The following is a 25,119-nucleotide window of genomic DNA, read 5'->3' on the forward strand; positions in this document are numbered from 1 at the left end:
TGAAATGATGATGGTGATTACAGTAAAGATGGAGATGGAGAAGAGGAAGAAGGGGTGTAGACCTGGTGGGGACCTGCCTTGGTCCGGGTCAGGATTCTGTGGAAGACACAGCCAGCGGCCGCCATGTTAGTCAGACAGCCTCGACAACAACAGTGCGGTGCATTGTGGGAGAAAAAAGGAGGATCTCCTATCAAAATCGAAATGATTGTTCCTGTTTTTATTTCATTTTTTATTTTTGTGTGAAACGGGCTTACCTGTTGATGCATACATGTATATATTCAGTCATATTGTTTTTGCTGTAAGTGTGATATTATGAAATAAATATTTTGTCATTGAAATTAATTCTACAAACATATGAAGTTAGTATCCCTGACCCTGAAGTGATTTCTACCTTTCCGAATAGTTTTCACGAAATATTTACGAAACTTGATCAAAATTATTTTTGGGATTTTGAAAAAAAGGGAAATTAAAAGTTTTGAAGGAAATATCCAACAGTTAAGGTAGTGTTAAAATGTACAAAGCACATGAAAAATGCATGTGAGCAAATACGTAAAAACCCAACTTAGAGCACAAAGTAAATCAAATAAATGAATGAATGAATAAATATAACGTCAACTGCCCTCTGCTGGACAGTTTGAAAAAAATGCTTCTTTGTGTAATTATTTACAGGGAGGAAATGTGTTTGTTTGTTAATGTGATGGGTTTACATCCCAGGGTTTGCCTAACATCGCAAGATCGCAAATTATTGCACCTTAAATTAACAAAGTAAAAAAATCCAACAAATCGACGATCATGTGTATGTTCCGTGTACGTTTTTACAAGTTGTGCTGATGTCATGACTTATGACAATGAAAGTTTCCAGCGTATTAACAATGGACACATTCAACAAACCCAAAGGACAGAACAGCAGATTATATATTCTAGAGAGCAAGGGTGCACACACTTTTTCGGCTACTTTTAAAATGACATGGTCAAAATGATCTACCTGTATTATAAATGCTAAATATATATTTAGCATAATATATACTGAGTATACTTTATATATATCATATATGTTGGCGTACCTTGCATCACTGCATGAACCCTTACGTTAAAGAGGCAGGTTCTCTAGAAGTTTTCAAATCCCGCCTGAAAACGCACCTTTTTTCAGTAAACTTCGCTAACTGCTAAATGGGCAGGAGGCACAGTCTTCTTTTTGCAGGAAAGTGATTAGCCAACCCAGGTTAAACTCAGGGCCCAGATAGACTTTGTGCACTCTGGCAAGCGATAGTGTCAATGTAGTAAGAGGATGGGGCACATAACAGATTTTCCTCTCTCCACCCTTCTCTAACCCTCTCACCTTACTTCCTATTTCTCCTGATGTCTACCTCTCTGGCCCTGGGCCCCACACCCTTGAGTGTCCACGGGTCAGCTGTTTTTCAGCTCCATGGCTGTTTCAATGACAGACGGCTGCCTCCCCAGAGGGACGTAGGGGTGCTCCACCACCAGGACTCTGCGGCTCCCTCACCCACTTTGCCCACCCCCATCCCCATCTCATCTTCCATGGCATCCCATCCACCCATCTACCTCCCATCGTCTGCTCCACCAAGCTGCCCCCGTCTGTGTCGTTTAGCCACAACCAAACCAAAACGTTGGGAAAGCCACACAACCACAAAATCATAACATAACTTTATTGATCTGCAAAGGTGACTGCTACTGCAAAAATATAAATAACACAGGACATAACAGCAAAGTTGATATAAAGCATGGAACACACAAACATACAACCTTGGGGATTCATCAAAACATCAAATACACAAATGAAAAAGTGATAAAATACTCAAAGCTTCAAAATCAGAGGACCTGCAGTAAATAAAGACCCTGCTCACTGTCAAGGCATTTATCATACATCACAAGGAGCCCTAAGGGTCTCTGGGTACACTTTGTGGATGGTGAACCAGCAGTTGGGCATCAGTGGTTGTTCTGGCATGATGGACGAAGGATTAAGGTCTACCTGAGTGCAGAGTACAGCACCTCTGGCTGTGATGGATGCTCTGAAAACACAAAAACAGTTTTAAGATGAGAACCCAACTCTACAGTATCAGTACCCACACTGAATACTGACACAGGAAACTGGGAAAACAGCTTATTGTTGTGAATGTGGTTTTGGTGAACTGAGCCTTTAGAGTAAGAGCTCTACCTCTTTTCCTGTTTGCTTTGAAGGCGATCTGTCCATAAATGACGTCTTGACTCACTTTCACTTCAGAGTAAACCGGGGGTTCTCCACACTCTGAAACTGAAAGATAAACTGTATCAAAAATACTGCTGTGATACTGATACTGCGCACTTTTATTTTAAAAGTACTGCAATATGGACAAAAGTACAATAACTTTTGGTTGTCTTATGATAAGTTAGTCAGTGATTAAATAAGTTGCTTTTTAATCGCAGTATTCCTTTTACACATGGTTAAAATTCAACTTAGCATTAATGCAGTGGTTCCCAAACATGGGAGGTAGAAGGTTTGTGTGGAGTGTATATTAAATATACAAATATATATACAGTACAGTATATATGTGCTTTAGATGCATAGATTTATTGAAAGCAGCACTGAAGCGTCGGTCCTGACACGAGTGTGAAAAGGGAACTGGACAACCAAAGAAGTGCTAGAGACAGATAAAAACACAAGCCACAGGGTGTCACGCACACACACACACACACACATGTGCACACACACATACAACCATGAGGAAGGAGTTTGGTTGAGCATTTAACACACAAACAAAAACTGGTTCAATGCTGCAAAAGACCAAAGGGCTGATTCACTAAGAGTTTTGCAGTAACCAGACTCCAGCTTTACGTGACTCAGTGAACACAGAATTGCATGTGAATTCAACTAAGTAGTGAATTTTCCTACAATGCTGCATATGTTTCAATTTTACTGCAAAAGTTGCAAAAGTTGTAGGTACCAGAAAGTTACTCAGTTACCTAAACATAAAACCTGGCAACTTTACAAACAGACAGATGTGAGATTGATCCTAGTTTTACTTGTGTGATAAAACCACAGAACAAGAAAAACTACTACAACTACCAACACTGATGTTACTACAAGTCATATATATATATATATATATATATACATAGATTACAACTATTACCATAATCATAATAACTCCTGTAAATGAGCATCACAGCAGCAGTGCTTACAGCTGAAAGCTTTACCGTCAATATTCTTCTCTATGTTTTATAATTACTTATCATCTATATTTTATTATTACTATCAGATTATTGAAACATTTGAGACCACAAAATGTAAAGTCGCTCTTTTGTTGACTGTTCACTTTAAATGTCCAGTTTCCTGTTTCTACAGAAACGTAAAGGAAACAGGAAACTGGACAACCACAGTGTAGCTAATGTGCAAAAATAACAGTACACCACACACACACGCATATGCACGCGCACACACACACACACACACACACACACACACACACACACACACACACACACACACACACACACACACACACACACTGACACATCTAGGACAAGGTCTTTTGGTTGAAAACATAATTGTTCTTAACATAATTTTTAAAAATGACTTGAATGTGAAAAAAATATATAAACCATTTACCTCTACTTCGTCTGATTGACTGCTGTGTGTCACAAGTGACTCTGATGTCAGTGTATGTGATGTCATCAGGCATGCCATCGTCTCTGGCTACCTCTGGAGTGAACAAATGTAACAATTAAATTAAAGAAACTGTGTATGAATCTGTAGTTTATAAGCATTTATGATTGGAAGTTAGAGTCATAAGCTTAATGCAGAATATGAAGGTTTAGTGAAGATGATTTACTCCTATCATTATACAGTAACTACAGTATAATTGTATAAAATATCATAAACAAATGAATGGAGGAATCCAGGGAAAAAAAGAATTTTGAATCTGTGAATTGCAGTTCAAAAGTTATAAAATATGTTATAACGATTTAAATGTAAATGGTTGAAGAGCTAATTATGCAAATCAACTAAAAAGTGTTAAAATTCAAATACAAGTAAGTTTGGTAAAGTAAAGTAAAGTAAGTAAATCAAAAACATGACTTAGTATATAAATGTTCTGCACAGACGTCTGTGTCATACCTCTGGGTTTCCTCCTGCATCGTCTCACCAGAAGAACCAATACAACCAGCAGAACCACCGCAGAAACAGAGAGAGCAGACCAGAGCACTAATGGAGGAGGAGAAAAGAAGGACGGCGGAGGATGAGGAGAAGGACAGGAGGAGGATGGAGGAGGTGTCGTGTCGGCTTCTGTGGTTGATTTTGCTGAAAGTAGAGATGATCGTCAGAAGCGTTGAAAGAGGAAACACTACACTCATTCACTTCCACTTTATGAGGTACACCTGATCATTCTAATAAGTTAACAAAATATTGTTTGTATTATTCCCTCAGCCAATGACCTGATGCAATGTTAAAGCGTCACTCCATCACTTCCTGACCTGTGACAGACAGCCAGCTGGATGGAGACTCTCCATGACCTCCGATGTTACACTTGTAGGAACCTTCATCAGACTGGGAAACATGCTGGATGCTGAAGGTTCCTGCAGGCTCTGACCTGATGAAGGCGCCGTCTCTGTAGAACTCAGCCGCAAGTTTGGAGGAATGTTTGTTGGTCTTACAGTGCAGAGTGACAGCAGCTCCCTCCATCACAGGGAGGACTGGACCCCACAAGACCACTGGACCAGCTGAACACAAAGAAGAACCAGGACAGACACAATCTCAGTTACTTGGAGGTTCAGGTTCAGAGCTCAGAACTTATCAATCGACCTTTGTATTTGCATGAATTCCTCTGTGTTTTAGACTGAACTCTTTTTCACCTCATCTATGTGTTGTTTTAATGTCAGATATGAATGAATTCATTGTAGGTTCTAATGATGGAGGATGTTCAATGATCTTACCAGTAACAGTGATGTTGATGGTGTTACTGGTTTCTCCATTGCTGGTCTCACACCAGTAAACTCCACTGTCACCGGTATGTGCTCCTGAGATCTCACAAGAAGAACGCTGTGATGGCTCTCCCCAGTCTGCACACTTTGCTCTTGTGTCTATGCTGGTGTTCCTCTTCACCGTCCATCCATCGTCCTCACACCTCAGAGAGACAGACTCACCTTCATGCAGCTGAGATGTGTTGGCACTCACAGACAGAGACGCTGGAGGAACAGGAGGAAGAGGAATTCAATAAATGATCCTGTAAACATGATTGTTGTTTACAGGATTGTTGTTTACAGGTTTGTCCGAAATGTCTACGTCTCCACAAGACAAAATGTGTCCTCATGTTGCTTTTTTAGAAATCCTAAATGACTGCTTGTAAACTGCATAAATATGGCAAATACAATTTCAGTTTTTCCTGTAAAAGCGTCAGACACAGAATCCACACAACATTAACGCATACATTTGTTTTATATCGTGTTTTATCAAACTGAGTCTCTAGTAGTTGATCTCCTCTCTGTTGTTTTCACTCATAGGTTCTCTCCTGTATATTCCTAATAATGTGTGCTGTCCTCAAAGTGTGGCAGAGACGCTTACTCACCCTGTGCAACTCTGCAGCTCAATATGGAGATATGCACTGAAGACAAACCACACACACACACACACACACACACACACAAACACACACACACACACAGGCATGAGTACATGTCAAATTCCTGGAAAGTTTACCTGCTGCAGCTGAAGCCACCTTCACATTCAAGTCTTTCACAGACATAGAATCGTCTCTACCATTATGTCCTCTGATCTGAATAACTGTCGCCCTATTTCCAGACAGTCAAATGCCTCATAAATGATCAATTAGAACCATCTCTGTGTATAAGATCGTGTCTTCAGCCCCTTTTAGTCAGGCTTTAGGTGAGGTCATCGTCATGTAAAAGGGCTGTATAATTAAGTCGCTGTCCATAGAAAACTGCTCCTCTTCATCAGTTAGACTACAGAGAGGAGTTCCCCAGGGTTCTATTCTAGCACCCATCTTGGTTTCGATCAGTATAAATCACAAGAAAAGATAAGATTAGATAAAACTGTATCTATCCCAACCAGAGAACTCACAGATTGTACTTACAGATCCACTGCAGACATGTTTCCTCCATTCTGTGGTTTGGCAATCTGAATTCAAAAAGCATGAATTTTTCAGCATAACAGGTTAATCTCCGCCCCCTTCCTCTGACAAATTGAGTCTTAGTTTTGAAGGACAGACAGACAGACAGACAGACAGACATGCCTGTAAATGGAGAATCTTGTTATGCGATACGCCAATCAGCTATAAGTACACAGAAAGGTATATATAGAAATGAGCAAACCAATGAAGTGCAAAAAACACACCCACAAACACGCACCCACACACAAACACACACATACAGGTGCACGTGCACGTGCGCGCACACACAGTCTGGGGTTTGTTCTTTGCTGTTGCACTGCACAAACTGCACTACAGGGGTCAGGATCTCCTGTTGAGGCTCCCATACAACTCTGAGTCCATCCATCCACCATCCTCCCCCTGACTCCTGAGTGCTCCTCCTCCTCAGGTCAGGGGGCCCTCAGCAGGCTTGGGACCTTGAGACATTTCAACTGACTCTTCTCCAGGCTTCGTTGCGTTTCTGCGGCTGTAACATCTCTGTAGGTTCCTACTTCCTGCTTATAACTCATCAGTCACACCTGACTCGAGGTCTCTGTGAAGGATCCCGAATCCAGGATTTGTTCCTGTTTGGGAAAGTTTAAAGACCTGCAAGACCTTGGAATGTGATACAGGGTGACACACTGACAAACTGAACAGCAAAGGACCAAAGTGATGCTGATTTGCTGATTTGCTGATTTGCTGACATCTAGTGGCAAAAAGACTACCAGAGTTATAGTAGGTCATTTTGATTTCCAGGAAGTCATGAACTGAACTTGAGACAAGGCTATTTTTTCACTTTTGATTACTGGAACCTTTGATAAGATAAACAAGATGTGTAGTGTTGATGCTTTTGAACTGTAGTATTCCTTTTACACACGGTTGAAATTCAACTTAAACATTAATGCAGTGGTTCCCAAACTTGAGAGGTTTGTGTGGAGAATTTAAATCAGATTAAGATTAAAGGTACAGCGGACTTAAGCTTTAAGTGTATATTAAATATACAAATATATATACAGTACAGTATATATGTGCTGTAGATGCATAGATTTATTGAAAGCAGCACTGAAGCGTCGGTCCTGACACGAGTGTGAAAAGGAAACTGGACAAGCACAGAAGTGCTAGAGACAGATAAAAACACAAGCCACAGGGTGTCACGCACACACACACACATGGGCACACACACATACAACCATGAGGAAGGAGTTTGGTTGAGCATTTAACACACAAACAAAAACTGGTTCAATGCTGCAAAAGACCAAGGGGCTGATTCACTAAGAGTTTTGCAGTAACCAGACTCCAGCTTTACGTGACTCAGTGAACACAGAATTGCATGTGAATTCAACTAAGTGGTGCATTTTCCTACAATGCTGCATATTTTTCAATTTTACTGCAAAAGTGACACACACAGACACACACACGACACGACAGCAGTTTGTTCATATCTACTGGAAATGCTTCATTTCCCTTTATTTAAAAGTTGGTATACTGTTCTTGAGTCAATCCAGACTCTACCTCTCTTCTGTTTTTTCTTTGGTGATAATTTGTCCACAATTGACGTCTTGTCTTCTTTTCACAGCAGAGTATACTGGATCTGCTTCATTCTCTGAAAGTAAAACATAGTAAGAATACTGCAGTAGATGTAATACAAGTAATGAGCAGAATACTAACGTGTGATTTTGATGTAAATGGGACAAAATCAGGATTTATGTCAACAACAGTGAAATCCTGTTATTTCATTAATGATGTTTGTGTCTTTAGTAGCTCTACTCTGGTTTGCAATATTTTTTGAGTTCAATTGAGTCAGTAAAGATTACGTATGAGCTTAAAGAAACTGTAGTTTACTGTAGGTACCAGAAAGTTACTCAGTTACCTAAACATAAAACCTGGCAACTTTACAAACAGACAGATGTGAGATTGATCCTAGTTTTACTTGTGTGAGAAAGTTTGATCAAACCACAGAACGAGTAAAACTACTACAACTACCAACACTGATGTTACTACAAGTAATATATATATATATATATATATATATATACATAGATTACAACTATTACCATAATCATAATAACTCCTGTAAATGAGCATCACAGCAGCAGTGCTTACAGCTGAAAGCTTTACCGTCAATATTCTTCTCTATGTTTTATAATTACTTATCATCTATATCTTATTATTACTATCAGATTATTGAAACATTTGAGACCACAAAATGTAAAGTTGCTCTTTTGTTGACTGTTCACTTTAAATGTCCAGTTTCCTGTTTCTACAGAAACGTAAAGGAAACAGGAAACTGGACAACCACAGTGTAGCTAATGTGCAAAAATATGCACGCGTACACACACACACACACACACACACACACACACACACACACACACTCTCTCACACACACAAACACACACACACACACACTGACACATCTAGGACGAGGTCTTTTGGTTGAAAACATAATTGTTCTTAATATCATTTTTAAAAAATGCCTTAAATGTAAAAAAATATATAAAGTTAAAATAAATCTTTTACCTCTACTTCGTCTGATTGACTGCTGTGTGTCACAAGTTACTCTGATGTCAGTGTATGTGATGTCATCAGGCATGCCATCCTCTCTGGCTTCCTCTGGAGTGAACAAATGTAACAATTAAATTAAAGAAACTGTGTATGAATCTGTAGTTTATAAGCATTTATGATTGGAAGTTAGAGTCATAAGCTTAATGCAGAATATGATTAACTCCTGTCATTATACAGTAACTACAGTATAATTGTATAAAATATAATAAACAAATGTATGGAGGAATCCAGGGAAAAAAAGAATTTTGAATCTGAGTTGCAGTTCAAAAGTTATAAAATATGTAATAAAGATTTAAATGTAAATGGTTGAAGTGCTAAATGTATAAATGCAAATCAACTAAAAAGTGTAAAAATTAACATACAAGTAAGTTTGGTAAAGTAAAGTAAAGTAAGTAAATCAAAAACATGACTTAGTATATAAATGTTCTGCACAGACGTCTGTGTCATACCTCTTGGTTTCCTCCTGCATCGTCTCACCAGAAGAACCAATACAACCAGCAGAACCACCGCAGAGACAGAGAGAGCAGACCAGAGCACTAATGGAGGAGGAGAAAAGAAGGACGGCGGAGGATGAGGAGAAGGACAGGAGGAGGATGGAGGAGGTGTCGTGTCGGCTTCTGTGGTTGATTTTGCTGAAAGTAGAGATGATCGTCAGAAGTGTTGAAAGAGGAAACACTACACTCATTCACTTCCACTTTATGAGGTACACCTGATCATTCTAATAAGACAGTTGCCATTTTGTTTGTATTATTCCCTCAGCCAATGACCCGATGCAATGTTAAAGCGTCACTCCATCACTTCCTGACCTGTGACAGACAGCCAGCTGGATGGAGACTCTCCATGACCTCCGATGTTACACTTGTAGAAACCTTCATCAGACTGGGAAACATGCTGGATGCTGAAGGTTCCTGCAGGCTCTGACCTGATGAAGGCGCCGTCTCTGTAGAACTCAGCCGCAAGTTTGGAGGAATGTTTGTTGGTCTTACAGTGCAGAGTGACAGCAGCTCCCTCCATCACAGGGAGGACTGGACCCCACAAGACCACTGGACCAGCTGAACACAAAGAAGAACCAGGACAGACACAATCTCAGGTTCAGAGCTCAGAACTTATCAATCAACCCTTGTATTTGCATGAATTCCTCTGTGTTTTAGACTGAACTCTTTTTCACCTCATCTATGTGTTGTTTTAATGTCAGATATGAATGAATTCATTGTAGGTTCTAATCCACCGTCCATCCATCGTCCTCACACCTCAGAGAGACAGAATCACCTTCATGCAGCTGAGATGTGTTGGCACTCACAGACAGAGACGCTGGAGGAACAGGAGGAAGAGGAATTCAATAAATGATCCTGTAAACATGATTGTTGTTTACAGGATTGTTGTTTACAGGTTTGTCAGAAATGTCTACATCTCCACAAGACAAAATGTGTCCTCATGTTGCTTTTTTAGAAATCTGAATGACTGCTTGCAAACTGCATAAATATGGCAAATACAATTTCAGTTTTTCCTGTAAAAGCGTCAGACACAGAATCCACACAACATTAATGCATACATCCCTGTAAATGGAGAATTCTGTTATGTGTGCCAATCAGCTATAAGTACACAGAAAGGTTTACATAGAAATGAGCAAACCAATGAAGTGCAAAACACACACCCACACACATCCACACACACAAACACACACATACAGGTGCACGTGCACGTGCGCGCGCACATAGTCTGAGGTTTGTTCTTTGCTGTTGCAATGCCCAAACTGCACTACAGGGGTCAGTGAAGCTCCTGTTGAGCCTCCTATACAACTCTGAGTCCAACTCATCAGTCACACCTGACTCGAGGTCTCTGTGAAGGATCCCGAATCCAGGATTAGTTCCTGTTTGGGAAAGTTTAAAGACCTGCAAGACCTTGGAATGTGATACAGGGTGACACACTGACAAACTGAACAGCAAAGGACCAAAGTGATGCTGATTTGCTGTTTTGCTGATTTGCTGACATCTAGTGGCAAAAAGACTACCAGAGTTATGGTAGGTCATTTTGATTTCCAGGAAGTCATGAACTGCACTTGAGACAAGGCTATTTTTTCACTTTTGATTACTGGAACCTTTGATAAGATATACAAGGTGTGTAGTGTAGATGTGTTAGTATTAGTAAAACTATCCAGCCTTCACAGATTATTCTGTGGGAGTGGTTTTGTTTGAACAATGTGGCAAACAGGTTCAGCCGGTCTAGATCTTGTTTACGTCGTACTTTTCTGTACTTTGGAATCAAAGTGTGGGGATAGCTGGTGGTGTTTATCAATGATTTCCAGCTGGTATGAACATTGATCAAGTGAACTTGACTCTCATTTGATCTATATTGTACTTTTTGTACCTTGGCAGCAGTCCTGTTTGATAAATCCTTTGCTCTGAGAGATACATGGCTGCACCTTCTTTTAATGCAAATTTCCTCCCAAAAACGAAAACCTTTTGTGTTTTGACTCATCTTGTTTTGTCTGTTTATATTAATACAGTGAACATTCTGCACTTTTAAGAAAAGACTATCCAGTACCTTTATTAGTAATGGAATATTTTTTATATTGTCTTGGAAATCACATTTGGGTATGGATAGTCAAAATTGTCAAAAAATATATTTTCTTGATCAGGGCAAAGTACGAATAAAATTATAAATCAGGATATATATATTTATATATATATATACAGCATAAAGCATGTATAGTGTAGTTATCAGGCTCCTGTGTGGACATTGTTTTGATTTAGTATTTGTTGAGTGTTTTGTTTGTAAAAATGTTTTATTAGGGTTCTAGGTTCTATTCCTGACTCAAATACATGACTCAAATACATGCTGTGGTGTGTGTACACAGGCGGGGTTCAACATGTCGGTACTTTTCAAATCTAAACAGCTCATCTTGCTCTGTGTAAAGGTCCCTACAGTTCTTGAGTATCGTTTCTCTGAAATCACGTGACACAAGCAGGTCTGCCCTGCCCTGCCTGTTCGCCATGACCCGCGCGCACTTCCCTGCATTTTGCATAGCTGTTGGGATTCGTCTGAGCGGAGTGTCTGTGTGAGTGTGAGTGTGTGTATGTGTGTGTGCAGGCTCGGTCACATTAACATCTAAATGTGACATGAAGTCCGTGCAGGTATTCGTGCTCTTCTCCACCTGCGTTGGTCTTATAGCCGATGGTGAGTGTTGCTGTTGACGCAAAAAACAAAAAAAACATTTTGGAGACTTTGCATTGCACTGCGTTTTGCTGCTTTTTTTTTTTTAATGGTTTTTATTTAAATTAATGGATTAAAATAAATGTCCGCATTATGAAAGAGCGGGATTTATGGCGAATGATCACGTTGCTTTTCACAAAAAGTTTGTCTTATTATTTTATTTATGGTCTCTTCTTCAATGGAATTGCCCTTTATAGTATTACATTGTGCAGATTTTCTTAATGTGATACGTCATTGTTTGAATCGTTGGGACCAAAAGTCCCTGCACATAAGTGCGTTCTTTTGTCTGTTGGCAGGAAGTGAAAGATGAGTTACGATAAGGAGGGGGAAGTAAATAAAACTGCGTCATCTTTGTTGAGGCAGCGGAGAGGCTGGAAATATGACTGTAACGTATTAACATCCCGAAACAAGAGCTGAAGCTTAAACTCTAAACATCTGATAATTAATAAGAGACGTGGCAATGTTATGAATCACGCATCAATCGCATTGATCCGATCTGATCTAATCCGATCACAGATCCATCAGGCTAAAAATGAATCGTGAAGCTTCTTATTCTTCTACTCAAACAATACATGATGGAGTGAAACACCTTGAGCTCTAAAACCAGCAGAGCTTATCAGACATCGGCATGAAGTTCTACAGGACTTTGATGTGAGTGATATTCACCTGCTGCTCTGATCCCCCACTACCATGAAGTGCTTCATCCTGACACATATCAAGACCTGCCCACCACCCACACTGGACCCCTAGGAGTGTACCAACCGCAAGAGCAGGAGTGTAGAGGAGCTTCACTCCCTCTCCCACCTGGATGATCCATACGTCGGGATGCTGATCATCTTCTTCAGTTAAGCCCTCAATACTTCCATCCCTCCAAGCTAATCTACTCTCCCTCTGCAACTGGATACTGGACTTCCTGACCAACAGACCCCAGTATGTGAGGTTTCACCCACACCTGTTCCACCCTGCACACCTGTACGTTGTTCCAACACCATCGGCAAAATTGCAGGCGACACGGCAGTTACTGTATAGGCCTCGTCATCAACAACAACAACAATGAGTCAATAAAAACGGAACTGAACTTCTGTCATGAGTTGTTTTCATTACATGCATTGGAGATTGTTTTGTTGAGATTGCAATGATTTCTGGGAAAAGAGGTGCTTGTGTAAATCTTGGTTGTGTTTCTAACTTTTAGCATTTTTTTCCTTAGAATTCGAAAAGAAAATGGATGTAAATGTTGGAGACGACATCACTCTCCCATGTCGCAATCCCAGCATAACTGCAAAGATTTTTCTGGAGTGGACCAAAGACGGCCTGACCCCAGCATCAATCTTCTTCTTCAGAGGAAACCGCTCATTGGCCAATTATCAGAATTCATTGTTTAAGGGCCGAGTGCAGCTGTCAGACATGGAGATGAAGAATGGCGACGTGTCTGTGCTCCTGAAGAACGTGACGACCAGCGACAGCGGCACATACGAGTGCTTCATCCAAACTCCAAAGACGATGCGCTACAAGAGAGCCAACAAAGAGCCGAACAGCATCATCAAGCTCACAGTCACAGAGCCAAGTAAGTTTGTCAGATGGAGGAAAACGCAAATAAGCCTCAAACACACTCAAATGTGGTAAAATGGAGGCTGTTCTTCTTTTTCGGCTTCACCCGACTGACGGATCTGCTTTCTGCTCCTCAGGTGGTCCTGACGCCCCTGTTTTCCTCGTACGTGGACATCCTGGTGTGATTGTAGCTGTATTTGCTGTTGCTGCTGTCGCTGCTGTTTGCGTAGTTATGGTGATCAGACAATGGAGGCGTTCAGTTCAGCATCCCACAATCTGGACTTCTGCACACGATGCTTCACACATTTAAAAACTCGCTGTTTGCTGTGCCAAATCCAGCAAACAGCGAATTTGCTGTTTGCTGGATTTGTCTTGTACTTCTACTCTTCATTGTCTCCCCTCCTATGGTGCCACCACCTTATCGAGGTGGAGGGGTCTGAGGTCTGATGCTGAGGGGCGTGTGGAAGGTGGAATGGGGGGGATCTCAGGGGCCTCACTAAGGGTGGTGCCAGATGCTGGGGGCGATAAGATGTTACTTTAATGTTGAACCCTATATAAGCTTAAATTACATATAAATAAAATAAATATTAGAGCTTCTTATCGCCCTCATCAATGAATCAATGAATCAGAGGAAGCACAAGAAATGGAAATGTATATGAATGTCTTTGCTCACCTTTGTCTCTCTGAGAACAGGTTTGTGAAGTCATGTACATGCAAGTAAGAGCTAACAAGTGACACAACACACAGACAGAAAGTAGTACAGTCATTTGTATATAGGCAACTAAACAGATCTAAAATCATTTCAATTTGTAAATAATATATACGTATATGTTATGTATCTGGCAAAACAACAGCTTTAGAAACAATAACGTTTCCCATCTAAAAACAGGCGTTGGACGTTATTTCCTCCCTCTGAATTTCTTAGATCAGCTGCTTTCTTTGCGGTGTCATTATGGGATAAGCATGACATAGAGATAAGCATTTTGTTGCAGGTTTTTCCAAAGCAATGACTCAGGAATTTGACGCTTTAAAGCAGATGGAAATACAGAAATGAAAATATGAGCAAAACACCAAACATTCCATCAAACCAGCGTCTAAAAAGTAAAAAATTAACTGAACCACCCAGTCAATCAATGACACACAATAAAGAAACATGTATCTGCACTATTATATGGGTTTTCATTGTAATCATAAAATCTTTTTTTCATGATTTTTCAAATCAAAATCTTTTTATATAACTAGTGTGTTTATTGTTTGTTTGATAAAAATGAAGGGTAAAGGTAAAAAAATAAAGAACTATATGCATTTAAGTTGAGTGCATCATCTTGAGCTTCACCTTCTATCACGAGATTGCCGCCGGTGTGGATGGTGTGGCGAGCAGCACTTATCTGACACGCAATGCAAAACCAGCTCGATCGGTTGCTTGCGTGCACACACATGCACACCCACGCCCTCCACAGCTCAGTGTTTATTTCTGTTCATGGACTTTAACAACTGATTTTTGATTTTGATTTTTGGTTTTATTGGTAATGGAATATTTTTTATATTGTCTTGGAAATCACATTTGGGTATGGATAGTCAAAATTGTCAAAAAATATATTTTCTTGATCAGGGCAAAGTACGAATAAAATTATAAATCAGGATATATATATTTATATATATATATACAGCATAAAGCATGTATAGTGTAGTTATCAGGCTCCTGTGTGGACATTGTTTGATTTAGTATTTGTTGAGTGTTTTGTTTGTAAAAATGTTTTATTAGGGTTCTAGGTTCTATTCCTGACTCAAATACATGACTCAAATACATGCTGTGGTGTGTGTACACAGGCGGGATTCAACGTGTCGGTACTTTTCAAATCTAAACAGCTCATCTTGCTCTGTGCAAAGGTCCCTACAGTTCTTGAGTATCGTTTCTCTGAAATCACGTGACACAAGCAGCTCTGCCCTGCCCTGCCTGTTCGCCATGACCCGCGCGCACTTCCCTGCATTTTGCATAGCTGTTGGGATTCGTCTAACATCTAAATGTGACATGAAGTCCGTGCAGGTATTCGTGCTCTTCTCCACCTGCGTTGGTCTTATTGCCGATGGTGAGTGTTGCTGTTGACGCAAAATACAAAAAAAAACATTTTGGAGACTTTGCATTGCACTGCGTTTTGCTGCTTTTTTTTTTTTTTAATGGTTTTTATTTAAATTAATGGATTAAAATAAATGTCCGCATTATGAAAGAGCGGGATTTATGGCGAATGATCACGTTGCTTTTCACAAAAAGTTTGTCTTATTATTTTATTTATGGTCTCTTCTTCAATGGAATTGCCCTTTATAGTATTACATTGTGCAGATTTTCTTAATGTGATACGTCATTGTTTGAATCGTAGGGACCAGAAGTCCCTGCACATAAGTGCGTTCTTTTGTCTGTTGGCAGGAAGTGAAAGATGAGTTACGATAAGGAGGGGGAAGTAAATAAAACTGCGTCATCTTTGTTGAGGCAGCGGAGAGGCTGGAAATATGACTGTAACGTATTAACATCCCGAAACAAGAGCTGAAGCTTAAACTCTAAACATCTGATAATTAATAAGAGACGTGACAATGTTATGAATCACGCATCAATCGCATTGATCCGATCTGATCTAATCCGATCACAGATCCATCAGGCTAAAAATGAATCGTGAAGCTTCTTATTCTTCTACTCAAACAATACATGATGGAGTGAAACACCTTGAGCTCTAAAACCAGCAGAGCTTATCAGACATCGGCATGAAGTTCTACAGGACTTTGATGTGAGTGATATTCACCTGCTGCTCTGATCCCCCACTACCATGAAGTGCTTCATCCTGACACATATCAAGACCTGCCCACCACCCACACTGGACCCCTAGGAGTGTACCAACCGCAAGAGCAGGAGTGTAGAGGAGCTTCACTCCCTCTCCCACCTGGATGATCCATACGTCGGGATGCTGATCATCTTCTTCAGTTAAGCCCTCAATACTTCCATCCCTCCAAGCTAATCTACTCTCCCTCTGCAACTGGATACTGGACTTCCTGACCAACAGACCCCAGTATGTGAGGTTTCACCCACACCTGTTCCACCCTGCACACCTGTACGTTGTTCCAACACCATCGGCAAAATTGCAGGCGACACGGCAGTTACTGTATAGGCCTCGTCATCAACAACAACAACAATGAGTCAATAAAAATGGAACTGAACTTCTGTCATGAGTTGTTTTCATTACATGCATTGGAGATTGTTTTGTTGAGATTGCAATGATTTCTGGGAAAAGAGGTGCTTGTGTAAATCTTGGTTGTGTTGCTAACTTTTAGCATTTTTTTCCTTAGAATTCGAAAAGAAAATGGATGTAAATGTTGGAGACGACATCACTCTCCCATGTCGCAATCCCAGCATAACTGCAAAGATTTTTCTGGAGTGGACCAAAGACGGCCTGACCCCAGCATCAATCTTCTTCTTCAGAGGAAACCGCTCATTGGCCAATTATCAGAATTCATTGTTTAAGGGCCGAGTGCAGCTGTCAGACATGGAGATGAAGAATGGCGACGTGTCTGTGCTCCTGAAGAACGTGACGACCAGCGACAGCGGCACATACGAGTGCTTCATCCAAACTCCAAAGACGATGCGCTACAAGAGAGCCAACAAAGAGCCGCACAGCATCATCAAGCTCACAGTCACAGAGCCAAGTAAGTTTGTCAGATGGAGGAAAACGCAAATAAGCCTCAAACACACTCAAATGTGGTAAAATGGAGGCTGTTCTTCTTTTTCGGCTTCACCCGACTGACGGATCTGCTTTCTGCTCCTCAGGTGGTCCTGACGCCCCTGTTTTCCTCGTACGTGGACATCCTGGTGTGATTGTAGCTGTATTTGCTGTTGCTGCTGTCGCTGCTGTTTGCGTAGTTATGGTGATCAGACAATGGAGGCGTTCAGTTCAGCATCCCACAATCTGGACTTCTGCACATGATGCTTCACACATTTAAAAACTCGCTGATTGCTGTGCCAAATCCAGCAAACAGCGAATTTGCTGTTTGCTGGATTTGTCTTGTACTTCTACTCTTCATTGTCTCCCCTCCTATGGTGCCACCACCTTATCGAGGTGGAGGGGTCTGAGGTCTGATGCTGAGGGGCGTGTGGAAGGTGGAATGGGGGGGATCTCAGGGGCCTCACTAAGGGTGGTGCCAGATGCTGGGGGCGATAAGATGTTACTTTAATGTTGAACCCTATATAAGCTTAAATTACATGACAAATATTAGAGCTTCTTATCGCCCTCATCAATGAATCAATGAATCAGAGGAAGCACAAGAAATGAAAATGTATATGAATGTCTTTGCTCACCTTTGTCTCTCTGAGAACAGGTTTGTGAAGTCATGTACATGCAAGTAAGAGCTAACAAGTGACACAACACACAGACAGAAAGTAGTACAGTCATTTGTATATAGGCAACTAAACAGATCTAAAATCATTTCAATTTGTAAATAATATATACGTATATGTTATGTATCTGGCAAAACAACAGCTTTAGAAACAATAACGTTTCCCATCTAAAAACAGGCGTTGGACGTTATTTCCTCCCTCTGAATTTCTTAGATCAGCTGCTTTCTTTGTGGTGTCATTATGGGATAAGCATGACATAGAGATAAGCATTTTGTTGCAGGTTTTTCCAAAGCAATGACTCAGGAATTTGACGCTTTAAAGCAGATGGAAATACAGAAATGAAAATATAAGCAAAACACCAAACATTCCATCAAACCAGCGTCTAAAAAGTAAAAAATTAACTGAACCACCCAGTCAATCAATGACACACAATAAAGAAACATGTATCTGCACTATTATATGGGTTTTCATTGTAATCATAAAATCTTTTTTTCATGATTTTTCAAATCAAAATATTTTTATATAACTAGTGTGTTTATTGTTTGTTTGATAAAATGAAGGGTAAAGGTAAAAAAATAAAGAACTTTATGCATTTAAGTTGAGTGTATCATCTTGAGCTTCACCTTCTATCACGAGATTGCCGCCGGTGTGGATGGTGTGGCTAGCAGCACTTATCTGACACGCAATGCAAAACCAGCTCGATCGGTTGCTTGCGTGCACACACATGCACACCCACGCCCTCCACAGCTTAGTGTTTATTTCTGTTCATGGACTTTAACACCTGATAACAGATATCAGAGTTTGGAGCAAATAAGCATAGTTTCTGTTTGTACTTAAGACAAAAGGACAAGTACAAGTCACCCATTAGAAAAACTGACGAGTCAAAGTCACTCAGCTGCTCATTTTTTTTTAAATTTAGCTCACAAAAGTATTAGTTGGATAGTAACTTAAGTACTGAAATTTCCGTGGCACTGTGACATTTATTCGATTCGATTCAATTTATTTTCAGCAGCGACCCAAATACTCCCATAGATTTGACAAAAGTAGTGGCGTTAAAGTACACATTATATTTCAGATATGTAGTGAAGTTAAATATTAACATCTTAATATGAATACTTCATTAAAGAGCAAATTCTATTTTGTATTTCTACTTTACATCATTGAAATTCACAATGAAACGTTAATGTGACCAATTGTGAAAGTTCCAGTGTTCCTTAGGAACATTGGGGGCAGTCCGTGCAAACTTAGTGATACCAAGGTGCTTTCATTACTTAGGAAATTTGTCACGATGTAATGACGCCTCCAAACCGACATTTGAATGAACACGTCAGACTGAGAGAAGCAAAGTGGTAACACACACTCTTTTTGAGTCGGAACAAAACAACACACACCCAACACTGCATTTTGACTCAAAGAGGAAGTGTGGCATCAAAAACAGAACAGAAAGCTTCAGCAGAATCATACCACAAGTTTGTGACACATGATCATATAAATGTGACTCTGTCTCGGGTTTTTAGCGTGGAGATCCCAAGTTTCAAATAAGGTCAAATCTGAGATGCCTCAAACAATAATCGATAATTAATAAGAGCAACAACATGGATCAGAAACCATTTTTTTGTTTTAGGTTAGAAATGAGAGTGAAGATGTTATAAGGATCTCAGACTGCAGACAGTCACACACCCTCAAGCAGCTTAAGTTTCGTTTTACTATCAATGTGTGACTTTGCATAGACATTGGCTAACAACCGTCCTCCATTTTGTTCAGGCAGTTGTTTATGACTTCGTGCTCGATAATGGTGCCAACTGGCGTTCTGCCAACATTATTCGTGCTCAAAACCAGCACAGCAGGGAGCATTTAGAAGAAACCAGGGAGCAAAAAGACGATGAGCAATATGCCATCAATGTGTTCACACTTTGATCATCAGATTGATTTTGATTTGATCTAAATGCTCAGCTTGTTCCTCAATCCAGAGGCTGCACCCTAACAAATCCCTGAGACCGAAACACTCATGGTGCATTCAGGCACTCCTCTAGAATTGGCAAAGTCCAAGATTCCAAAGTTTACATCCTGCCACTGCTTCTTTGTGGCCTCATTTATTTACCACCTGAATACAAACGATCAAACCGACCTGATCACCTGAAATGAAACACCAGTGACAATATGTTTACATTTTTATCTGTATTCAAGTCTGTTTTTCTCCTAAATGTTACAAAGGTCGCGGTTGACACGATGTGCCTCTCAGTGGGTTTCACAGGAAATCAATCAGCTTTTCTCTCTTCCTGTTTATTTTTAACAGGCCACGGTCTCAAGTCAGGTCTTCGGTCAGGGCTATTTCTATAGCCCAATATCACATAGGCCCACAACATCAGGAAAATTCCCGCCCTCGCCCAAAACTCTCTACGGCAGACGAGGAAAAACTCCACAGTCTCTTTGTCGAGCTGTATGTAGCTCTTCGGTCTCTGCTTAACTCATCCTTAACCTGCAGAGGACACACTGAATCTCCTCCGATATGCTGCCGCCCCCTGCTGGCTGACCTCAATCACTGCTCAGTGTCGTTCCCTGTATGCTGCAAACCATACATACTGAATATACTGTATATAAAACAAATGATGAAAATAATGAAAACATTATGGCTCACGCTCCACAGAGTGTAGTGGCCTCTGTAAGAGTTGATGTTAGAGTTGTTAAGTTTGATATAAATTGGGGGACAAGATTGAATGATTTTAATTATTTCACTGACATGAATGAATGACATGAATCTCAGAAGCGTATGAAGGAATTCCATACAATTAAAGGATTGTTACCACTCAAAGAAAAGTACTGAAACTTGATGTATCTTCCGATGCCACAGAAAATACACAGATTTATTTTTCAATTATTTGGCACAGAATTGTTTTCACAGGCAAATAATACTTTTCAAAAAACCTCTGACGGTCACAAATTGTACTGTCAACAAATAAAAGCACCCCAAATAAATATGAAATAGCTAAAGCAAAAAATTCCTCAGTAAAGGTTAAACATTTAAAAACACAAACAAATTGACTTCTCAATGAAAGTTTTTACAAGAATGAAAACAAAAACTCTTATTGTGCTTGTCCGTGACGGTCAAACATGCTAAGCATAAGCATTAACCCCTCCTCCCCGTCCCTCCTGACTGATATTAACAAAGGCAAACATGCTGTGCAGTAAATTATAAAGTGAATGGTGTGCAGTTGGGACCTTTTCCTCCCCCTCATCTGATTGGCATATCACTGAGTGGCCTCATCCTCTGATGGAGTAGTCAATCCCCAGGGTATGCTGGGTAAATAGTGAGCAAGCCACTCCCCCAAACTGCTCCTTGGCCCTTCCCCTATGTTTCCTGCCCCACCCCCTCCTCTGGTCACCTCCCAGCCCCCCACCACCCAGTTCTGCTCCTCCCTTCCTTGCCCAACCTCCTCTATCTCCTCCCTCAGAATGACACTGTAGCGCTTCCTAGAAACTCCTCCGTCACCTTTTCCTCTCCTCCTCTCTCCATCCAGGCCTCCCTCCTCTGATATGACCTGGCCCTCCTCCATCACATCTCTCCATCCCTCTAGCGCCTCCTCTCTGCTGAACACTCGGTATAAAGTCTTCCTGTACAACCCCCTCTCCTCCGTCTCTCCACCTCCTCTTGTGTCTCTTACATCTCTTTCTTGCTCCAGATTGATGAAGGCTCGTCCCCCCTCTCCTCCTCTTCCTGTTTCTACGTCTCTCTGCTTCTCCTCCTCTTTTTCCTCTCTAGAGACGAACAGAACGGTGCGATAGAGTGCCATCACTCCATCTGGTCCTCCTCCCACCAGGCGCTGCTCCTCCCCTGCTTGCATGTTGGACATTAACAGCTTCACCCCTCCTCCCCCTCTCCTCCTCCCAGCAAGCTTTCCTCTGATTGGTCGGTATGCCCTCCTGTACCAGTACACCAGACCTGCCAGCATCAATGCTGTGCACGCTCCTGACGCCATGAACAGTAACACACATCCCGTAAACAGCCAAAAACAGAACACCCCCACTCCCCCAATTAAAATCCTACCATAATGCTCACCGCCAGTGGGGTCAAAAGTTATAGGCGACGGGATTGGCATCGGGGTAACCACAATGGTGGTTGTAGCAGGGCTGGTTATCCCAGCAGGTTTTGGTGTAGTGGTGGTAGCACTGGTAGTAGTTTTAGCAGGAAGAACCTGATTGGTTGACATCACCAAGGTTTGTAACCCATCACCAATGACCTCTGACCCTGAGTGATGTGACCATTCAATGACTCTGGTAAAGGTGTGGTACCAGGACAGTGTCACTACACGGTGTTCCTCAGTGTGTTCTAACTGGGCTGGTGTAGTAAAAGCCACACGTGAAGTAGTTTGAGCTTGAGAAGTAGTAGCAAGAGATGTAGTAGTAGGAGAAGTAGTAGTCGGAGAAGTAGTAGTAGGAGAAGTAGTAGTCGGAGAAGTAGTAGTAGGAGAAGTAGTAGGAGGAGAAGTAGTAGTAGGAAATATAGTAAGAAGAGGTGGAGGTCTCGGAGGCTCAGTTGTGTGTCCAACAAGATTTGGTATGGAGATCCATGAAGGTGTACAAAGAACCGACTCCTCCAGTTTGACTACAGCATTTCCTTTCAGCCAATCGGGGGAGTCACACGTCTAAGAAAACATTGCAGCCAATAGGAAGTACACTGTTAAGAGCCACGCTTACAGGCACAGCAAAGATAGCAGTGTTGGTTTCAGACAAAAACATTGGAAAAAGCTAAAATTAGCAAGCTAGCCGATAAGTGTTAATCCTTGTTAGCTAGCTAACGTGAATGAATGAAGGGACGAGGACAGAGGATTGTAGAGACAAACATTGGGGTAACCAGACAGTGCTAAAATCTGGAATGTTACATCACCTTGCTCAATGACATGTCCACATTAGCACATTAACAAGCTATATTTTAAAATGAATTTGTTTTTTTCTATTTTTGCTTGCTGAACTCACCACACTCTCTCCGTTGCTCTCGATGATCGGCCCATCTCGGACATAGATGTTGTAGTCATATTTGTTAAGGAAACGGTGCAGGTAACTGAGGGAACAGGAGCAGGCCCAGGGATTGGCTGAGAGGTAGAGGTATGGCACTTCCTCCTTCTTGATGAACCAATCATCTGGCAGCACTGTGATCTGAGATGAAAAGAGAAGAGATGAGCCACTGTGTGTGTGTGTGTGTGCACGTGTGTGTATTTGTGCTTGTTCTCACCTTGTTGTTCTCCAGGTACAGTGTCTCTATGGCAGGAAGCGGGTGGAGCATGCAAAGGGGAAGCACTCCAATACGATTGGACGAAAGGTCCAGGATCTAGAGGGCACAACGGCCAATCAGAAGAAACTAATGAGCTGCTACGGATTCAGTGAGCAACATAACATGGATCCAAACATCCTTACATGCAACCTAACATCCTTACATGCAGCCTAATGCCCTTCCCCTGGCTCCTACCATCGTAACGCACCTCCTTGCTTTCTACCATGTGACTCTCACCTTTAGCTGACTGAGTCCGGAGAAGGTGTGGTCGCTCAGGGAGTCGATGGCATTGTTGTCCAGGTAAAGTTCAGTCAAACCGGGACAGGCGGAAAATGAAACATCGGGAAGGGATGTCAGACGATTTGACCCCAACCGCAGAACTCTGAGGCTGGGCAGGACTGGAGCAGCGCTGGGGGGAACATGTGGAATCTGAGGAGAGAGAGGAGGGAGAAACTTTAACTCTTACGGAGTGAAAATAATACAATGATGATTGAATTGTTATTGTCTTTGAGAGATTCCAAAATCTATTTAGTAAACCATGTTATTGGTGAGGTCGATCTCATAGATCTCTGCAAAATCCTGGAAGGATGACCAGGACAGAATGGAGAAGAGGTTATTTGGAAACAGAAGAACCTGGAGAGAGAGAGAGAGAGCGCGAGAGAGAAGTAATTTAGAACATTCTGACCATCAATGTTTCCTGTCATCCTCTTATCAGTCTGAACCAGGACAACGCTTCAGCGTCGCCTGTGACTTCCTGTTACTTGGGTACTTCCAAACCGAGTGGAGTTCAGCTGTGACTAGGCTTAATTGAAGTGCTGTCCGCATAAACACGTTACTGCTAATTTACCAATCTGGTGTTATGGTTTTCCCCACCTGTATTCTGAAACAAGGATGTGGTTGGTCAATTACTTTTGGCTTCTTTCTTGTTATTGTTTGGTTCTGTGTGATAACAACAGATCTTTGTCAAAAAGATGTTTCAATTGTAAGTCAGAGTCAATCCATCAGCAACCAGCCATATAGGCCACATCCATCTACCAAACTACAGTTTCTGCCATTAATCGACAAGATGGTGGTGCTATAACAGCAAAAGTCTACATTTGTCATTCATTTTAGAACTGGTTGTGGTAGAATCATAAGGGTTAGGGTTAACTTTCAGCATTCGGAGGTCGGCATAATTACAGGACCACTTAGCAATTGGCCTGAGTGCCGTCCAGTTCTATGTAATTTGAAGTGAGGAGTTCCATATGTTAATACTATTTATTTTATATGCGTTTTTGTACCTGATGAATAAGTTATGAGTTTTGGCCTGAGTGCCGTCCAGTTCTATGTAATTTGAAGTGAGGAGTTCCATATGTTAATTCTATTTATTTTATATGCATTCTTTGTACCTGATGATTAAGTTATGAGTTTTTGAGGATGTCACCCCTGCAGCTGGTGGAATTATGTGACCTTATTAGATGCCATGTGCCATCAGTGGTATTACCTCGGTCGTAAGTTGAAATCCTGGCTCAACGTCACTGAAGGCAGCCGCTGTGCAGTTCTCCCTGGGTCGGTGGTCCTTGTCCCTGTCACTGTGGCAACGACGAATTGCTAAGACTTTGGCAATGTGAGACAGGAGGATGAGGAAGTAGAGGAGGTGGAGGAGGACAGACTGCATCTTGATGGAGCCTTTGGTCTCGTCTATGCATCTCTGTCCAGTTTGGACAGAAGACAAAGTACCAAAGGGGAATGGGCGGGGACAGAGGCTGCATGTCTGTCGTTTGATTGACAGGTGCAGGAACAGGAAGCGTGACAGGGCTCTGATATGGAACTGTCTCTCAGCAGCTGTTGTCCTGTTACATTTTTAATTTCACAAAACACAAAGTCACCACTTTGCCTCTCTGCCTGAACGTCATAGTGCAGTCATTTCTGCGAGTTTATCTTGAGTCAATTACAGGTCACTGGCTTTGGACTCACCCTGCATAAATGTCGTTATACTGACCTCATTCTTTCACTCAGCA

At 41.3% G+C, this 25,119-nt stretch overlaps 4 protein-coding genes across 11 annotated transcripts in view; 1 reads left to right on the plus strand and 3 right to left on the minus strand.

The window, feature by feature from the left end:
* The window catches only part of LOC143010703 (RPA-related protein RADX), a 6,763-nt gene extending 6,614 nt beyond the window's left edge, over positions 1–149 (minus strand). For all 3 annotated transcript variants that reach the window (XM_076163195.1, XM_076163194.1, XM_076163193.1), the window contains exon 1: positions 63–149. In XM_076163195.1, coding sequence (XP_076019310.1) covers positions 63–125 — 63 coding nt within the window. In that variant the 5' untranslated portion in view covers positions 126–149. The remainder of the gene's footprint in view (positions 1–62) is intronic.
* Positions 150–1,656: 1,507 nt separating this feature from the next.
* LOC143010717 (uncharacterized) lies at positions 1,657–10,650 on the minus strand. Of its 5 annotated transcripts, none has more exons than XM_076163219.1 (11): positions 9,515–9,855; positions 9,186–9,340; positions 8,664–8,756; positions 6,090–6,133; positions 5,565–5,600; positions 4,933–5,184; positions 4,474–4,719; positions 4,118–4,300; positions 3,617–3,703; positions 2,180–2,275; positions 1,657–2,033 (listed from the first exon to the last, which is right to left on the minus strand). In XM_076163219.1, exons 4-11 carry the CDS (start codon positions 6,115–6,117, stop codon positions 1,990–1,992), a joined length of 972 nt encoding a protein of 323 aa, XP_076019334.1. In that variant the 5' UTR covers positions 6,118–6,133; positions 8,664–8,756; positions 9,186–9,340; positions 9,515–9,855; the 3' UTR covers positions 1,657–1,989. The 5 variants fall into 5 exon arrangements, with proteins under 5 accessions (XP_076019334.1, XP_076019330.1, XP_076019331.1 ...); XM_076163215.1 differs by having other exon boundaries at positions 3,611–3,703; positions 9,515–9,780; XM_076163216.1 differs by having other exon boundaries at positions 3,611–3,703; positions 9,158–9,340; positions 9,515–9,780.
* Positions 10,651–11,684: 1,034 nt separating this feature from the next.
* On the plus strand, positions 11,685–18,305 carry LOC143010583 (uncharacterized). The gene is made up of 6 exons (XM_076162959.1): positions 11,685–11,885; positions 13,129–13,485; positions 13,607–13,776; positions 15,271–15,559; positions 16,806–17,162; positions 17,284–18,305. Exons 1-6 carry the CDS (start codon positions 11,828–11,830, stop codon positions 17,454–17,456), a joined length of 1,404 nt encoding a protein of 467 aa, XP_076019074.1. The 5' UTR covers positions 11,685–11,827; the 3' UTR covers positions 17,457–18,305.
* A 2,363-nt stretch (positions 18,306–20,668) lies between these two features.
* Positions 20,669–25,062, minus strand: gp1ba (glycoprotein Ib platelet subunit alpha). Of its 2 annotated transcripts, none has more exons than XM_076163199.1 (6): positions 24,603–25,062; positions 23,657–23,752; positions 23,357–23,548; positions 23,081–23,176; positions 22,825–23,004; positions 20,669–22,493 (listed from the first exon to the last, which is right to left on the minus strand). In XM_076163199.1, exons 1-6 carry the CDS (start codon positions 24,774–24,776, stop codon positions 21,099–21,101), a joined length of 2,133 nt encoding a protein of 710 aa, XP_076019314.1. In that variant the 5' UTR covers positions 24,777–25,062; the 3' UTR covers positions 20,669–21,098. The 2 variants fall into 2 exon arrangements, with proteins under 2 accessions (XP_076019314.1, XP_076019315.1); XM_076163200.1 differs by having other exon boundaries at positions 21,429–21,682.
* Positions 25,063–25,119: the final 57 nt, after the last annotated feature.

The sequence above is a fragment of the Genypterus blacodes genome, unplaced genomic scaffold (genome assembly GCF_046128005.1).
Source record: "Genypterus blacodes isolate CSIRO-AG114 ecotype Tasmania unplaced genomic scaffold, CSIRO-AGI_Gbla_v1 ptg000129l_1, whole genome shotgun sequence".
Taxonomy (NCBI): domain Eukaryota; kingdom Metazoa; phylum Chordata; class Actinopteri; order Ophidiiformes; family Ophidiidae; genus Genypterus; species Genypterus blacodes.

Excerpts from the sequence above, each read along its gene's own strand:
- LOC143010717 (XM_076163218.1), bottom strand. The coding sequence starts at position 6,117 with ATGGAGGAAACATGTCTGCAGTGGATCT. Across the intron at positions 5,185-5,564 it reads GAGCTGCAGAGTTGCACAGG|CGTCTCTGTCTGTGAGTGCC; the intron begins GTGAGTAAGCGT and ends CTGTTCCTCCAG. Across the intron at positions 2,276-3,610 it reads GTCAATCAGACGAAGTAGAG|TTTCAGAGTGTGGAGAACCC; the intron begins GTAAATGGTTTA and ends TTTATCTTTCAG.
- LOC143010583 (XM_076162959.1), top strand. The coding sequence starts at position 11,828 with ATGAAGTCCGTGCAGGTATTCGTGCTCTTCTCCACCTGCGTTGGTCTT. Across the intron at positions 11,886-13,128 it reads CGTTGGTCTTATAGCCGATG|AATTCGAAAAGAAAATGGAT; the intron begins GTGAGTGTTGCT and ends TTTTTTCCTTAG. Across the intron at positions 13,777-15,270 it reads CACACGATGCTTCACACATT|CAAATACATGCTGTGGTGTG; the intron begins TAAAAACTCGCT and ends AAATACATGACT.
- gp1ba (XM_076163199.1), bottom strand. The coding sequence starts at position 24,776 with ATGCAGTCTGTCCTCCTCCACCTCCTCTACTTCCTCATCCTCCTGTCT. Across the intron at positions 23,549-23,656 it reads TCGACCTCACCAATAACATG|ATTCCACATGTTCCCCCCAG; the intron begins GTTTACTAAATA and ends CTCTCTCCTCAG. Across the intron at positions 23,005-23,080 it reads TGTACCTGGAGAACAACAAG|ATCACAGTGCTGCCAGATGA; the intron begins GTGAGAACAAGC and ends TTTTCATCTCAG.